General features: G+C 46.0%; 1 protein-coding gene across 1 annotated transcript; it reads left to right on the forward strand.

Moving 5' to 3' along the window:
• Positions 1 to 9,240: 9,240 nt before the first annotated feature.
• MANSC4 (MANSC domain containing 4) lies at positions 9,241 to 14,059 on the forward strand. Its single transcript, XM_070947442.1, has 3 exons — positions 9,241 to 9,469; positions 11,198 to 11,332; positions 13,368 to 14,059. Exons 1-3 carry the CDS (start codon positions 9,241 to 9,243, stop codon positions 14,057 to 14,059), a joined length of 1,056 nt encoding a protein of 351 aa, XP_070803543.1.
• The last annotated feature ends 2,072 nt before the right edge of the window (positions 14,060 to 16,131 follow it).

Below are 16,131 nucleotides of genomic sequence, written 5' to 3' on the forward strand. Positions count from 1 at the left end.
CGACCGAGCTGAAGAAGCTTCTTGGAAGAGAAGCGAAATGTCTTCAAACAAAAAAACAAGGAAATCCAGTTGCCTCTTGATAAAGCATCTTTGGGATAACCATGACCTAGATGACTGGGAATCACCACAGTAAATAGAGATTTATATGCCGCCCTGAGTCTTCGGAGAGGGGCGGCATATAAATTGAATTAATTAAATTGAATTAATTAAATAGAATCATAGGGCTGGAAGGGACCTTGGAGGTCTTCTAGTCCAACCTCCTGCTCAAGCAGTGATGGTGAACCTATGCCATGCGTGCCACAAGTGGCACGCAGAGCCTTTTCTGCAGGCACACCAGCCGTTGCCCCAGCCCAGCTCCACTGTGTATGAGTGCGCTCCTCGCGCCGGCCAGCTGGTCTTTGGCTCTCTGCCGTGCATGCGCGAGGGGCAGGGCGGATGTGGGTGATGCGCAGGCAAGTGACATGCATGCAGGCAATGCGTGCGCATGCATGGGGAGTGGGGCCCATGTGCGTGGGGTGCTTGCATTGCATTTTGGGGCTTTGCACATGCAACCCACACCCTGTTTTTGGAAGGCCTCCTGCACCAATCTGGAAACCAAAAATGGGCGAGGGGGTTTGGGTGCATGCGCGGGGCTGGGGTGCATGCATGGGGGGCTCGCATTGCATTTTGGGGGTGCATGCACATGCGCACACATTTGCATGATTGCGCTTTGGGCTCTCAGCAAAAAAAAGGTTCGCCATCGCTGCCCTATACCATTTCAGACAAATGACTGTCCAATCTCTTCTTTAAAAAAAACCCTCCAATCAGGGATGAAATGCCAAGTTGTTTATTCAGCAGAATGCTTTCAAGATTCAGAATCTAGGAGGCAGGAAGCTCCCTACTCTGATTCCTTTATCTATGGGGCCTTATATTCTTGAGTAACAGTTTCTTCTATATTTTCAAGGACGTGTGAAGCCAAGAACAGAAGCGAGACACAGAAGCGAGATAACAAACTTTGCACTAATGCCGAGTAGTATTAAGGTTACAATTTACTAAGCTAGAATTAATTCCTAACAACTTATTTCTGACAACATACAATAATATAAGCAGGAGCCAATAACAAAGCTCAGTTCATAAGAAATTCTTTCTAGCAGTATATCGTATCAGAAACAAACAGATAAAAAAGGATGTGCATATTCAAATCCTTGGCAATACTTGGAGCCTTGGTAGTACAGTGGTCTAAAGCACCCTGTTATTAAGACCAGCTGCCTGCAATTACTGCAGGTTCAAATCTCGCCAGGCTCAAGGTTGACTCAGCCTTCCATCCTTTCTAAGGTAGGTAAATTGAGGACCCAGTTTGTGGGGGCAATAAGCTGACTTTGTATAAATATACAAAAGGATGAAGGCTATTGCTTAGCACATTGTAAGCTGCCCTGAGTCTCCGGAGAAGGGCGGCATATAAATCAAATTAAAAAAAAAAATACTGAAATTAAAATACTTGAAATATTCCTCCCGGCCTTCATTTCTTACAGAGCACGCCACCTATTTCTCATCCTTGTCCTTATGTTGCTCTTGACATTTGTGTTCAAAAGATGTGCAGGTGCCCCTTCTCTAGTGTTACTAGGGGTTGGAAAACAACCCCAGTTCTTTTCCAGGGAAGGGTCTTCCACGGATCACAGATCTCCACCGTCACCACCACATCAGAGAAAGGACTTGTGTTCTCCGATTGTGGCTCTGTTATGCAACCCAACCTCAAGCAGGTGCAATTTCTGCCTGCCTCTCTCAAGGGAAGGGGTCCCGTGACAGCCTCAGTTCGGAGTTAAATTGCTTCTTCTCTCAAGAAATGGCTTCTTTTGCAAGTCTGGTCTTCTGAGAAGGCTGTGATGTCCAGTGTGTGGTATTTGATTTGCCTAGGGTGTCTCTCTCCACGCTGGATCCTGGCATTCCCAAGGTGGGTGTCATTCTCGACCCTATATTGAACTAACTATACCCAGGGGTGGGATTGAAAAATTTCAGCAAGTAGTTCACTGCCTGGTTGCTGGGTGGGCGTGGCCATGGGGGTGTGGCCTACACAGCCTCCTGCACCACGGGGGGGGGGGCTTTTCACCCTCCCCAGGCTTCAGAGGCTTTCCTTGAGGCCCTCCAGAGGCCGGAAATAGACCCGTTTCCAGACTTCCGGTAGGTCTGCTTTTTCCCCTCCCCAGGCTCCGGAGGCTTTCCTGGAGCCTCCAGGAGGGCAAAAATGGCTTCCCTGGGGCACCGGAGGCCCTCCGTGGGCCAGAAATGGTCCCATTTCCGGACTTCTGGTACTTCCAGTAGGCCCGTTTTTCACCCTCCGCAGGCTCCAGAGGCTTTCCTGGAGCCTCCAGGAGGGCAAAAATTGCCTCCCCCAGGCACCAGAGGCCCTCCAGAGGCCGGAAACAGGCCCATTTCCAGACTTCTGGTAGGCCCGTTTTTTGCCCTCCGAGAGCCTCCTTGCGCACCCTGCACTTACCTGGCATCCAAAACAGGCTGTGTGGAGACTCCTGGGAGGGGCGGGGTGGGTTGGGTGGGACAACTGGTTTGGTGAACCAGATTAAAATTAACATCCGGTTCGCCCGAAACAGTCTGAACTGGCTGAATCCCACCCCTGACTATACCCTTGATTGGGCCCCATCACCATTTCATTGTAAAGAGTGGGGTTCTCTGAGCTTGGCAACTTTTAAGACTTGTGGACTTCAACTCCCAGAATTCCCCAGCCAGCATGACATAGCTGGCTGAGGAATTCTGGGAGTTGAAGTCCACATGTCTTAAAGTTGCCAAGTTTGGTGACAGCTGGTACAGAGTCTACCCATAAATTCATTTGTAGGGGACGAAGATTTGCTGTGACCTTACATCTCTTCCATTGAACCCAACATCTACCATGTCCAGGGATCTAACTGTGAGAGGAATCTGGGAGTCCTAGTGAACAACCACTTACATATGAGGTGGAAAAAGGTATATAGGCCATCCTTGACTTAACGACCACACTTGAGCCAAAATTTCTATTGCTACGCGAGACAGACGTCAAGTGAGTTTTGTCCCATTTTATGACCTTCCTTGCCACAGTTGTCGGTGAATCACTGCAGTTGTTAACTTAGTAACACGGTTGTTATGTGACTCTTGTTACCCCATTGACTTTACTTGTCAGAAGGTGGCATAAGGTGATCTCATGGCTCCAGGACACTGCAACCGTCATAAATACGAATCTGAATTTTGATCACGTGTGACCAAGGGGATGCTGCAACAGTTGTAGATGTGAAAATTAATCATAAGTCACTTTTTTTCAGTGCCAATGTAACTTACAACGGTCACTACACGAGTGGTTGTAAATCAAGGATTAAAAAAAAAATAATATCCTGTTTTGCTGGGAAGCATTAAAAGTTTAAGGAATTTTGAGAGAAAAATAATCTCCCATAGTTACTGTATTTAGTATGTAGTATAAGTATTAAGGGATGTGGTGGCTCAGTGGATAAGACGCTGAGCTTGTCGATCGAAAGGTCGGCAGTTCAGCGGTTCGAATCCCTAATGCCAAGTAATGGGGTGAGCTCCCGTTACTTGTCCCAGCTTCTGCCAACCTAGCAGTTCGAAAGCACGTAAATAATGCAAGTAGAAAAATAGGGACCGCCTTTGGTGGGAAGGTAACAGCGTTCTGTGCACCTTTGGCGTTGAGTGATGCCGGTCACATGACCACGGAGACGTCTACGGACAGCGCTGGCTCTTCGGCTTTGAAACAGAGATGAGCACCGCCCCCTAGAGTCGGGAACGACTAACACATATGTGCGAAGGGAACCTTTAACTTTTACCCTTATAAGTATAGCCTGAAAGAGATGCAATATGGTTCTCTCTTCATTTTCTACTATTATTAATTCTGTATTAAACGATAACGTCAGTAAAATGCATGTGTATTTTTACATGTTTTGCAAAGGATTTTTCTGCAGTTCCAGCTAAGGTCCTTGGCAGAAAAGGGGTTAAATAACCAGGTATCCAGTGTCAATAGAGAGGAACCTGCCATTTTCTCTCCATGCAAAGAGAGAAATTTTCATTCTCCATTCATGTCACCAGCAGGCAAGCAGTCTGTCGACTCACTCTAAAATCAGAGCTTTTATCAATCCTCAATCAACGCTAACTCAAGCTTCCAACTTGGACTGTGAAATAATATGCCTGCCTTTGCAAATCATTCTTGGGTGTTTCAAAAGCAAAAAAGATAATTTGGGGTTTTTCCCTCAGCGAACTTTATTACAATCCTTTTCCTCGTTGGAGAATAAATAAGGAACATTTCCAGGGGAAAAAAAATCAGGTACGAAACAAATGCACTGTTTGCTTCTGTTGAGTTTTGCAATATCTATATCCTTTCCGCGTGTGTTTAAATTTCTTGGATTTTGCTACCTTTTGCCCACCTATTTTGTAGTAGAATTGCACCGAGTTGTAATTTCAGGAAAATAAGAAACGTTTTATTCTTGTTCTGAATATCTCCGATGGAGCTTAAATAACAGCGACCATGTACCTTTTATTTATGTTTTTAACAGGTTGAGAATTACTAATCTAGAGAGAAACAGAATAGGAGTTATCGTTTTATTGTTGGACAAGGTGAAATTGTTTGCAAATCTTAAAACAGGTAAATTTGATTCATAGAAGGAAGATCTAGGAAGGCATATAATAGGTAAATCTGCCATTCATTTATTTTTATTTATTTGTTTGACATTTAAATTGCTATATGGCTGCATGAGATCCTAAGTAGCAACCTGTATAGGTAGTACTCCACTTACAAACATTCATTTAGTGACTGTACAAAGTTACAATAGCACTGTCTATGGAGATTCTCAGTCATCCAGGTCATAGTTGTCCCAAAGGTGCTTTTTCAAGAGGCAACTGTGCTTTCTTGTTTTTCTTTGAAGACATTTCGCTTCTCATCCGAGAAGCTTCTTCAGCTCTGACTGCATGGTGGGGAAAGGAAGGATTTATACTCCTTGCAGACAGCTGGTCATTTGCATTCTTTTAGAGAGTTGCTGAGGTGACTTGGAGGTTTGTCTGTGTCCTCAAGGTCACCTGAGTAGTGCAAATGGGTGTGGAGACTTCTTGAAACTGTTGAAAGGACTGTTGTGGAGCTGTGCTTTCTGCGGATGTTTTCTGCAATGAATGGACACAGGTGACCCTGAGGACACAGATAAACCTCCAAGTGGCCTCAACAGCTCTCTAAAAGGATGCAAATGACCAGCTGTCTGCAAGAACTATAAATCCTTCCATTCCCCCACCGTCCGGTCAGAGCTGAAGAAGCTTCTTGGATGCGAAGCGAAATGTCTTCAAAGAAAAACAAGAAAAGTCCAGTTGCTTCTTGAAAAGGATTATAACGGCACTGAAAAAAAGGTCAAATGTCACAACATTGGGTCATGTGAGTGACCCACTTTATGACCGTCACAACTTGCAGCTATGATGGGCCGGCTCCGTTACAGTCACAAGTCAAGGATCATATGTATGGACTTTCCTTAAAATCCCCCTAATGAGGCTGAATATATTCTGAGAAATATTTTCTGAAGAATTCTCTTATGAATTTTCAAAACATTCAGGTAAAATTAGAAACACTATTGTCCACTTGTAATGCGTGCATTGGAAACCGGAAGAACAGCCACCCAGCACGCGCATGCACACTGGGTGGCTGCTCTTCCGGTTTCCGGTGCTCCCACATACATGAAGACCAGCTGGCCGGTGCGCCAGAACCTGGAAGAGCAACAGGCAACGGTTCGCGTGCCCAGAGAGATGGCTCTGCCTGCCACTTCTGGCACACGTGCCATAGGTTCACCCATCACTGGTATAGGGTATTCTGCTCAACCAGGAGATTGGACTAGAAGACCTCCAAGGCAGGGGTGAAATGCTCCTGGTTCGGACCGGATCACCCGATCCGGTAGCGATGGCAGTGGGTGGTTCAGAGAACTGGTAGCAAAAATCCCTCCCCCCACCCCATGCCCAGCTGAGCCATGCAATCATCAGAGGCTTTTTTTTTAACTTTTAAAAGCATTTTTTCTACATCATCTTCGGCCGAAAAATGCTTTTAAAAGTAAAAAAAAAGAAAGCCTCTGATGATCGCACGGCTCAGCTGGGATCGTCAGAGGCTTTTAAAAGCATTTTTTTTCTGCATCCTCTTCAGCTGAAGAGGTTGTAGGAAAAAAAATGCTTTTAAAAGCCTCTGACGATCCCAGCTGAGTTGCCTGATCGTCAGAGGCTTTTAAAAGCATTTTTTTCTGCATCCTCTTCGGCTGAAGAGGATGCAGAAAAAAAATGCTTTTAAAAGTAAAAAAAAAAAAAAAAGTTGGCCACGCCCACCCAGTCACATTACCCCACCACCACCAAGCCACGCCCACAGAACCAGTAGTAACAAATTTTACATTTCACCACTGCTCCAAGGTCCCTTCCAACTCTGTTATTGGAAGAAGACAAACAGCGGTCTTTTCTCAGGATACAAAATAAGGGTGTTTAGAAAACTAGATTCCAGTTGAGTTTTGGGGATAGTTTTTAATGGGATAGTTCTTGAACGGAGCCACTGCAGAATTTCTAAAGCAAGGAAAATAAGTAGATAAAACAGGACCATTTTTTTTTAATTTATTTATATGCCGCCCTTCTCCGGCGACTCAGGGCGGCTTACAATGCGTTAAGCAATAGCCTTCATACTTTTGTATATTTTATACAAAGTCAACTTATTGCCCCCACAGGTGCAATTTCAAAGTTTCAAAGGTGCCTCAAGTAAAGGTTTTCTAAAGCCTAAACCAAGAAGTTCTAGAATCGTTTTCTAGATCTAAAATACCTTTTTTTTTAAAAAAAAAAATCACCAAATGGGGAAATCTGTCCCCCATTAGGATACATCATAGACTTCCTTTCAAGGGAGAAAAAACAGAGGTGGGTTTCAGCAGGTTCTGACCAGTTCTGGAGAACCAGTAGCGGAAATTTTGAGTAGTTCGGAGAACCGGTAAATACCACCTCTGACTGGCCCCGCCCTCATCTATTCTCTGCCTCCCGAGTCCCAGCTGATTGGGAGGAAATGGAGATTTTACAGTATCCTTCCCAGGGGTGGGTTCTAAATTTTTTTACTACCGGTTCTGTGGGTGTGGCTTATTTTGTGGGTGTGGTTTGATGGTCACGTGACAACCAATTCTTTAGGATTTAGCAGAGGTACTGGTCTACCAGGCTTTTAACTGCTTGCAGAGCCGTGCCGGTCTACCCATTTGTTTTTAGAGCATACCAGTCTACCTATTTGTTTTTGGAGCGCACTGGACTACCACCACACTGCCTTTTACCGCTGATCAGCTGTAGGGCAGCCCTTTGAAGCGCCCTGGCAAGAGTTTAAACAGTTTTTTAAACTCTCTGCCACCACCGAGAGCATCTGTTAAGGATATTGTTGTGTTACCAACCAGCAGAGTAAGTGCACAGAGAAACGGTACTGGGAGCAATGAATACAATACATACAAACTGGTTTAACAAAGCTTTTACTTTGTAGTGAAAAACAATTGCATAGTCTTTTAGTCAATCCAAGTCTTTAGCCATTCAGATCAGTCCGAAGTTACAGATATCTTCTTACCAGACAAACAGCAGTAATTCACGCTGGTAACAAATCACGATGGTAGCATATCCGTCCACGTCTTCACACATGACAATAACAGTTCCAATCCACAGTTCCAGTCAAGCAGCAAGTCAAGCAATGATGAGAGCAGGTCCAACAATGACTATAGCTCGGCTTCCTTCTTATATACAGTTTAGACTAGTAATTATCCACTTAAGATAAGTGAAGTCAGCAGTGCAATGACTCAACAGTACAATTATGACAATTGCATTCAGCAGTCAGTCAGCAGTCATTAGTCATTACAATGACTCAGCAGTACAATTACTCAGCATTACATTTAAAGTTATGGAACACATATATTGCCTGGACAACTTGTTAGACTTACACCATATCCTAACAGCATCCAAAACCGCTTTCAGGCAGCTTGGCCTCAATTGCCAATCTACCACCACCGAGCAGTTTACAAGGAGCAGATCAGTTCTAGCCAATCAGTTTGGAGGTTTCTTGGCTTCTCACTTTAAAGCTAAGGTTTCTTGTTTTCTTTTCCTCTTCTTTGTCAAGTGAGCCCTGATTTTTTCCTTCTAGCCGATCAGCTGGAACTCAGGAGGCAGCGAATAGATTGGGGGCAGGGCCAGGCAGAGTTGGTATTTACCGGTTCTCCGAACTACTCAAAATTTCCACTACCGGTTCGCAAGAACCGGGAGAACTGGTAGCAACCCACCACTAATCTTTCCCCTGGAGTGGGGAGGGAATGGAGATTTTACAGTATCCTTCCCCTGCCATGCCCACCAAGCCACGCCCCACCCACCAAGCCCCACCCACAGAACCGGTAGTAAAAAAATTTGAAACCCACCACTGGAGAAAGTTATACCTTTTGTTGTGGCTCCGTTACCTGAGCCTGTGTCATTGGCAGGAGAGGACTCCGAGAGTGAAGGAGAGGAGTTGGCAAGGTCTCCCTCTCCAGGACCCTCCTCTCTGGCAATGCCTTTGGTGTCCGCTGAAGGGCAAGAGATAGGGCCGGGGCCAAGCACGTCCATGAAGCCACAGGTGGACAGTGATGAGGGTAATGAGTCTTGGCTGGATCCTCAGCAGAAGAAAAGGCATGCCAGAGATTAAGCTGAGTCACTGGACCAAACCCCACAGAGTATAAAAGGGGGTGAGGTGGCCATTCAGACTCTGTGACGGACAAAACTAACTACTATCGAGTCACATTGCATCTTTGCAAACAACATTATCGGCCTTGGATTTATTTTATGAACTGGACAATTCTTGACTGTGTGTATTTTGTTTTATGAATAAAGTTCTTGGCAAGCAGCTACTGGGTTGCTGCCAAGCTTCTTATCGGAATAATTGGTTGTCTGCCAGTTTATTTAACCCCCGGCTGTCTGTTTGTGTGCGTGTGTGAGACGGGGACAGAACACATTTCTGGCCCAATAGTAACAGATGGAAATTCTTTATTCTTCTACCAGGTGTCATTATGCGAACTCAAGATCTACCTCATGAAATTCAAGCAGCTGCGCAAAGATGGGGAGGGATTATTCTGTATGTTTGCAAATGGCTTCCTAGTTCCACATGAAAGTTATAGTCATCAGCTGAAAACAGGTTGTCCTACCAGGCAGCGCTGAGCTTCTCTCATTCAGCATTTCTTCTGCCTTGGAGAATAAGACCTTTGCTAAGGAAATGTTTCCAAGATGTTTCTGCTAGTGGCTCTTTCAGAAGTCCTTCTGTTTGGGGCCTGGGTGTGCAGATCGGAGGGCCTTTGCTCACCCATCACGTTTTACAAAAACTGCTGGATCCGACGATTCCCAGGTCTTTCCATCGATCTGGAGCATTCCCAGAAGCAAGGAGCTCACATCCTCAACATTTATGCAGCATCCACTGCCGGACAATGCAGCCGAGACTGTTGTACCCTCAAGGATGGTAAGGATTCGTTTTCTTCGGGAAAGATTCAAGGGTCTCCGCATGAAAAATAAAGTATTAGCCACCTGGTGTGTCAACATTTAAGATACTTATTTAACCTATTCAAAAGCAAGGGAAAACTTTCTTTCTTTTCTTTCCTTCCTTTCTCTTCCTTCCTCCCTTTCCCTTTCCCTTCCTTTTTTCCCTCCCAACCTCTCTCCCTCCCTCCTTCCTTTTTCTTTCTTTCCTTTCCCTTCCTTTCCTTCTTTCCTTTCTTTCTTTCTTCCTTCCTTCTTCCCTCCTCCCTCCCTTTCTTTCTCTTCCTTCCTTCCTTTCTCTTTCTTCTTTTTCTTCTTTCCTTTTCCTTCCTTCCTTCATCTTTCTTTTTCTTTTTTTCTTTTCCTTTCCTTTCCTTTCCTTCTTTCCTTTCTTTCTTCCTTCCTTCTTCCCTCCTCCCTCCCTTTCTTTCTCTTTCTTCCTTCCTTTCTCTTTCTTTCTTCTTTCTCTTTTTCTTCCTTTCTTTCCTTTTCCTTCCTTCATCTTTTTCTTTCTTTTTCTTTTTTTCTTCTTTTTCCTTTTTCCTTTCTTTTCTTTCTTTTTCCTTCCTTCCTCTTCCTTCCTTTCCTTCCTCCCTTTCCCTTTCCCTTCCTTTTTCCCTCCCAGCCTCCCTCCCTCCCTCCTTCCTTTTTTTCTTTCCTTTCCCTTCCTTCCTTCCTCCCCCCATTCCCTCCTTCTTTCTTTCCCTTCCTTCCTTCCCTCCCACCCTCCTTTCTTTCTTTTTTATTGCTTTCCCTTTCCCTCCCTTCCTCCCCCTCCATCCTTTCTTTCATTTCCTTCCTCCCTCCCTCCCCCCCTTCCCCTTCCCCTTCCCCTTCCCCTCTCTTCTTTCTCTCTCTCTCTGTATCCCACCTTTATTATTTTTCCTAATAACTCAAGGCAGCAACTATACATCATACTCCTTTCTCCTCCTTTTTCCCCTACAATAGTAACAGCCTTGTGAGATCAGTGGGGCTCAGAGAGCGACTGGCCTAAGGGCATTCAGCTGGCATGGTTAAGGTGGACTTAAACTAACAGCCTTTTCCTTTCCTTTTCCTTCCTAGCCTGTTGCCTTAACCACTAGGCCAAACTGCCTCTATATGTTGCACATCTCACCTAAAGCTGATTCTAGATGGCTTACAATCAATCAACCACTCTGATGGGTTAAAAAAAAAACAAAAAAGCATTTTAAAAATCTTTTCAGCCCCTTCGTTGCATTTCTTCAGGCACTGGTCAACGGCCTCCAGAGCTGAACTTTCAAACAAAGAACAATTCTCTTGCACAATTCGGTCTCTCAGTCCTGCTGCGGACTGGTAGGATAAAGGCACTAACTGAAATGCGAGCTAAAGGACTGAATCCGTCCATTATTGGAATACTGATTTGGCACAAGACAATCCCTGTTTTCATATGGTGAGGGATTGTGACCCATAATCCTGTCAGCATATGACCTGGTCTTGATTCTTAGGCCAAAAAAAAAAATGTATGAAAACACCAACTCATTAGAAAGATAATCCGCTTAATCCTTCTTTTTGGCTGATTTTTTTAATCAAGATGTGGCGGTGGAAAGAGATATGCCTAGAGAATTATACTTTTTAGCAACCTAATTAAGGGATATTTTTTTTTAATTAATATATTCCACAGTCTGATAAAGCTCATCCAGCATCGACAGCATCAGGACTCAGCTTAAAACTTTCCCTTCTCTCTACTTTTTAGTTTCCTGTAACTTGGCTGTTTTCTACTACAAAACCAATATCCATGATATAAACTGCATTCACATGTATTGCCCAGTGCTGGAAAGCTGCATAGTAAAACCTACAACCAGTGCTATCCTCTACAATATTACACCAGGTAAGGCTTCCTTGCTTGCTTATTTGTTTGTTTATTACATTTCTGAATTGCCCATTTCCTTCAAAGTAGTGGTGAAATCCAATTTTTTTTACTACCGGTTCTGTGGGCGTGGCTTGGTGGCATGGCTTGGTGGCTGTGGCTTGGTGGGCATGGCAGAGGAAGGATCCTGCAAAATCTCCATTCCCACCTCACTCCAGTGGAAGGATACTGCAAAATACCCATTCCCTCCCCACTCCTGGGGGAAGGATGTTGCAAAATCTCCATTCCCACTGCATTCTGGGGCCAGCCAGAGGTGGTATTTACTGGGTTTTCCGAACTACTCAAAATTTCCGCTACCGGTTCTCCAGAACCTGTCAGAACCTGCTAGATTTCACCCCTGCCTCAAAGTATGCATTAGTGCATACTCAGGGGGAAAGTGATTTGCACATGTGTATAACTAAAATCCAGATATTTTTTTTTTAATTTGATTTATATGCCGCCCTTCTCCGGAGACTCAGGGCGGCTTACAGTGCGTTAAGCAATAGCCTTCATTCTTTTGTATATTTTATACAAAGTCAGCTTAAAAAGTTTTTAAAAAAACTTATGGTAGAACTTTATAGCAAAGAAGCTGGAAGTACCAAACATCTAGCTGTCTTCTATCCATACCATGTAGTTAATTATTATTATTATTATTATTATTATTATTATACCATTTTTTTTGGTTTGTTTACCAACATTTTTCCTGCAAAATCTTTAGTTTATTCAAACAAAATATAAAACTCCAAAATAGTTTTAATAGAGACAAAAGAAAGAAAACCACAGGATTTGTAGCATGCCTTCCCTGCCTGAACAAGTGGGATAGATCAGTCGTGAAATCCAATTTTTTTTATTACCAGTTCTGTGGGCGTGTCTTGGTGAGCATGGCTTGGTGGGCGTGGCAGGGGAAGGATATTGCAAAATCTCCATTCCCACCCCACTCTGGGGCCAGCCAGAGGTGGCATTTGCCGGTTCTCCGAACTACTCAAAATTTCCGCTACCGGTTCTCCAGAACCTGTCAGAACCTGCTGGATTTCACCCCTGAGATAGATTAATGTGATGGGGAGAAGCAGGTTCCATAGGTAGCCTGGCCCTAATGCCATGTAGGGCTTTATAGGTAATAGCCAACACCTTGGACTGGACCCAGAAGCAAATTGGCACCCAACGCAGTTCCTGGATCAGAGATATTATATGTGCCCATCGTTGGGCGCCCAACTGGAAAATAAGCCCTAGCATGATTTTTCAGGATGCTTGTAATATAAACCCTACCACAAAAATAAGCCCCCGTTAAGATCTTCAGCCAAACGGGCACATTTAGTACCATATTTTCCCCAAAATAAGCCTTAATGCGTCTTTTGGAGCAAAAAATAATATAAGACTCGGTCTTATTTTCAGGGATAAAGGGACATGGATAAGACGCTGAATTTGTCGATCAAAAGGTCGGCAGTTTAGCAGTTCAAATCCCTAGTGCCGCGTGACGGGGTGAGCTCCCGTTACTTGTCCCAGCTTCTGCCAACCTAGCAGTTCGAAAGCATGTAAAAAATGCAAGTAGAAAAATAGGGACCACCTTTGGTGGGAAGGTAACAAGAGTTCTGTGCGCCTTTGGCATTTAGTCATGCCAGCCACATGACCATGGAGACGTCTTCAGACAGCACTGGCTCTTTGGCTTTGAAACGGAGATGAGCACTGCCCCCTAGAGTCAGGAACAACTAGCACATATGTGCGAGGAGAACCTTTACCTTTATTTTCGGGGAAACAGGGTAGCTCATGCGGCCGCATTCTGCACCGGTTGAAACTTCTGGATACTTTTCAAGGTTAGACCCATGTACATAATGTTGCAAATAGTCCAGTCGGGAGATGACCAGGGCATGAGTGACCGAGTGGAGGGCCTCCCTTGTCCTGGAAGGGCTGTAACTGGCGCACAACACGAAGTTGGTGGAGATAAGTCTATAGATCAGATGGCGTTGGACGTGAGGAGGGAAATTAAAACTTTATTCTTTCTTGGCTTCTGTTTTCCCAGGCGTTGATCCTGACCTTCTTGTTTTTGAGAAGCTCTCATTCAAAGATATAAACACCAGGTCTTCTTTTAATAAATGGGAGAGGCATGGTGGAGCAAGGGTTGTTGACCTAGAAACAGACCAGGATGAGCTATCTTCCCCAAGATTCCTTTTCCTGGAGGCCTCCTCTCCCACAACAGCCCCCAAGCCAGGCATGGACAGGAGTAGCAGGAGCTCAGCGGTAGATGCTACCCTCAAGAACTCACCCATCACATTGACGGCGTCGACTTCAGCGATGGACCATTCAGCGAAAGCTGCTGAGATTCTTCCAGGGATGAACACCTCTACCACCCCTTCAGATAATGTCAAGGCATCCTCTGTCTCTGGGTTTGCACCCATCCAGACGGCGTCGCTATCACCCGGTGGGGTCCTTCCCAATACCAGCAAACCCTTGAACGAAACCAAAGTCTACAGTGGAAGGAACCACAGTTCTGATGATGAAAGCCAGCAGCCCACAGAGGAGATGGCGGGAAGTGGGGCCTGGCTGCCTCTGATTGTACTTTTTTGTTTGTCGACTTTCACGTGCTGTTGCTGCTGCTGCGGTGCATTTTTGGCCACAGGATGGAAAAAGAGAGGTCGTTATAAACCAAGGCAGAAAGGAAAATCAGCACCCAACCAATTCGTAAAATACGCTGCCATTAAAAGTAGATTTTAATGGTCAAATTCCAAATTCATCAGGAAGGGAAGGGAAGGGGAGGGGAAGGGGAGGGAAGGAGAGAGAAGGGAAGGGAAGAGGAGGAGAGAAGGGAGGGGAGGAGAGGGAAGGGGAAAGGAAGGGGAAGGAAAGGAAAGGGGAGGGGATGGGAGGAGAGGACAGGGGAAGGGGAGGGAAGGGGAGAGAAGGGAAGGGGAGAGGAGGAGAGAGGAGAAGGGAGGGGAGGAGAGGAGAGGGAAGGGAAGGGGAAGGAAAGGAAAGGGGAGGGGAGGGGAAGGAAAGGAAAGGAAAGGGGAGGGGACGGGAGGAGAGGACAGGGGAAGGGGAGAGGACAGGGGAAGGGGAGGGAAGGGAGGGGAAGGGGAGGGGAGGGGAACGGAAGGGAAGGGGAGAGAAGGGAAGAGGAGAGGAGAAGGGAGGGGAGGGGAGGAGAGGAGAGGGAAGGGGAAGGGAAGGGAAAGGGAAAGGAAAGGAAAGGGGAGGGGACAAGAGGAGAGGACGGGGAAGGGAAGGGAAGGGAAGGGAAGGGAAGGGAGGGGAAGGGAAGGGAACGGGAGAGGAGAGAAGGGAGGGGAGGGGAGGAAAGGAGAGGGAAGGGGAAGGGAAGGGGAAGGAAAGGGAAGGGGAGGGGACGGGAGGAGAGGACAGGGGAAGGGGAGGGAAGGGGAGGGAAGGGAAGGGTGCAGAAATAAGTAATAAAGATGATAAGGGACCTGGAGGCTAAACTGTACCAGAAAAGAGAGGAATGTCGTCCAGTGATGGTGAACCTTTTCAGCACTGAGTGCCCAAACCGGAATGTGCGTGGGCGCGCCGGAATGCCAGAAACCCAAAGACCAGCTGGCTGGTGCACATGCGTGCCAGCCAGCTGGTCTTTGAGCACACCGGAGCACCAGAAACCTGAAGTCCAGCTGGCTGGCCCGCGCATGCCTGGTTTTGAGCTATTTTGGGCCGTTTTTCAGGCGTTTTCAGGGGCCAAAAATGGCCCAGAAAATGGTCCAAAAAAACCACCTGAAAATGGCCCGAAAAATGGGCTGAAAACAGCCCCAAAAACAGCCTGTTTTTTGGACATTTTTGGGCCATTTTCAGGCGCTCATGCAAAGACCAGCTGGCCGCCACGCATGTGTGCACCGGAAACCAGAAGAGCAGTTGGCAATGGCACGCATGCTCACAGAGAGGGCTCTAGTCAAACAAAGAGAATCACGGATCTAGTCCATCACAGGTCTAGTCAAACAAAGAGAAGGATTAGGGTTGACATGATAGCAATCTTCCAATATCTAGGGGGCTGTTACAGAGGATCAGGGGTCGACTTATTCTCCATACTACCTGAGGGCAGGAGAAGAAGTAGTGGGTAGAAGTTCATTAGAGATCTAACCTAGTGTTGTGGTCCGCCAGCAGCCTGCAGAGCTGGCAGCGGAGTCAGACTTGAGGAGGCTGAGGAAGGACAGGGGCCAGTCCTGGAGGCTGGGGAAGGCCCGGATGAGGGCTGTGCGTCGGAGGCAGAGATGGGGCCAGGGCCATCGGGGAGTGATGTGCGGACTCCGGAGCCTCCAGAGGCTGACAGCAGAGAGGCAGAGGAACAGGAGGAGCCTGTTCCTAGTGCACGCATGAGAAGAGCTGCCAGAAGGCAGGAGCAGCTAAAGCAAAAGGGACGACTCAGGAGTAAGGCCAGATGATTGGCCCCTCCCATAAGGCTTAAAAGACCAGCAATGGCTCTTGGGCTCTTTGTCGGAAAACACCGTTGATAGATTTGTTTCTTGTCTTGCTGCACTTATCTCTGGTCGACGTCTTCTGCTTCTGAACTTTTGCCAAGAAAAGCTTTTGGCAGGTTGCCTAATGAGACCAAGGTTGGTGATAAGGCTGAAGAATTGTGTTATGAAGAATTTGTTTTGAATTAGTTTGGACTACGCTGAGAATGAGTTAATTCTCAGCTGTTCTAATAAAGTCTGTTTGTTTTGAACTTTTTGCGTCTGATAATACCTACTTGGGCCTGGGTCACAACACCTAGAAATATGGAGAAATTTCCTGTCAGTGAGTGGATCAGTGGAACAGCTTGCTTCCAGAATCAGCGGAAC

Source organism: Pituophis catenifer, unplaced genomic scaffold, assembly GCF_029215685.1.
Source record: "Pituophis catenifer annectens isolate HBS135680 unplaced genomic scaffold, rPitCat1.0.hap2 SCAF_7, whole genome shotgun sequence".
Classification (NCBI taxonomy): domain Eukaryota; kingdom Metazoa; phylum Chordata; class Lepidosauria; order Squamata; family Colubridae; genus Pituophis; species Pituophis catenifer.

Coding starts and splice junctions, on each gene's coding strand:
- MANSC4 (XM_070947442.1), top strand. CDS start 9,241: ATGTTTCTGCTAGTGGCTCTTTCAGAAGTCCTTCTGTTTGGGGCCTGG. Junction 9,470..11,197: donor CTGTTGTACCCTCAAGGATG/GTAAGGATTCGT, acceptor TCTACTTTTTAG/TTTCCTGTAACTTGGCTGTT. Junction 11,333..13,367: donor CCTCTACAATATTACACCAG/GTAAGGCTTCCT, acceptor CTGTTTTCCCAG/GCGTTGATCCTGACCTTCTT.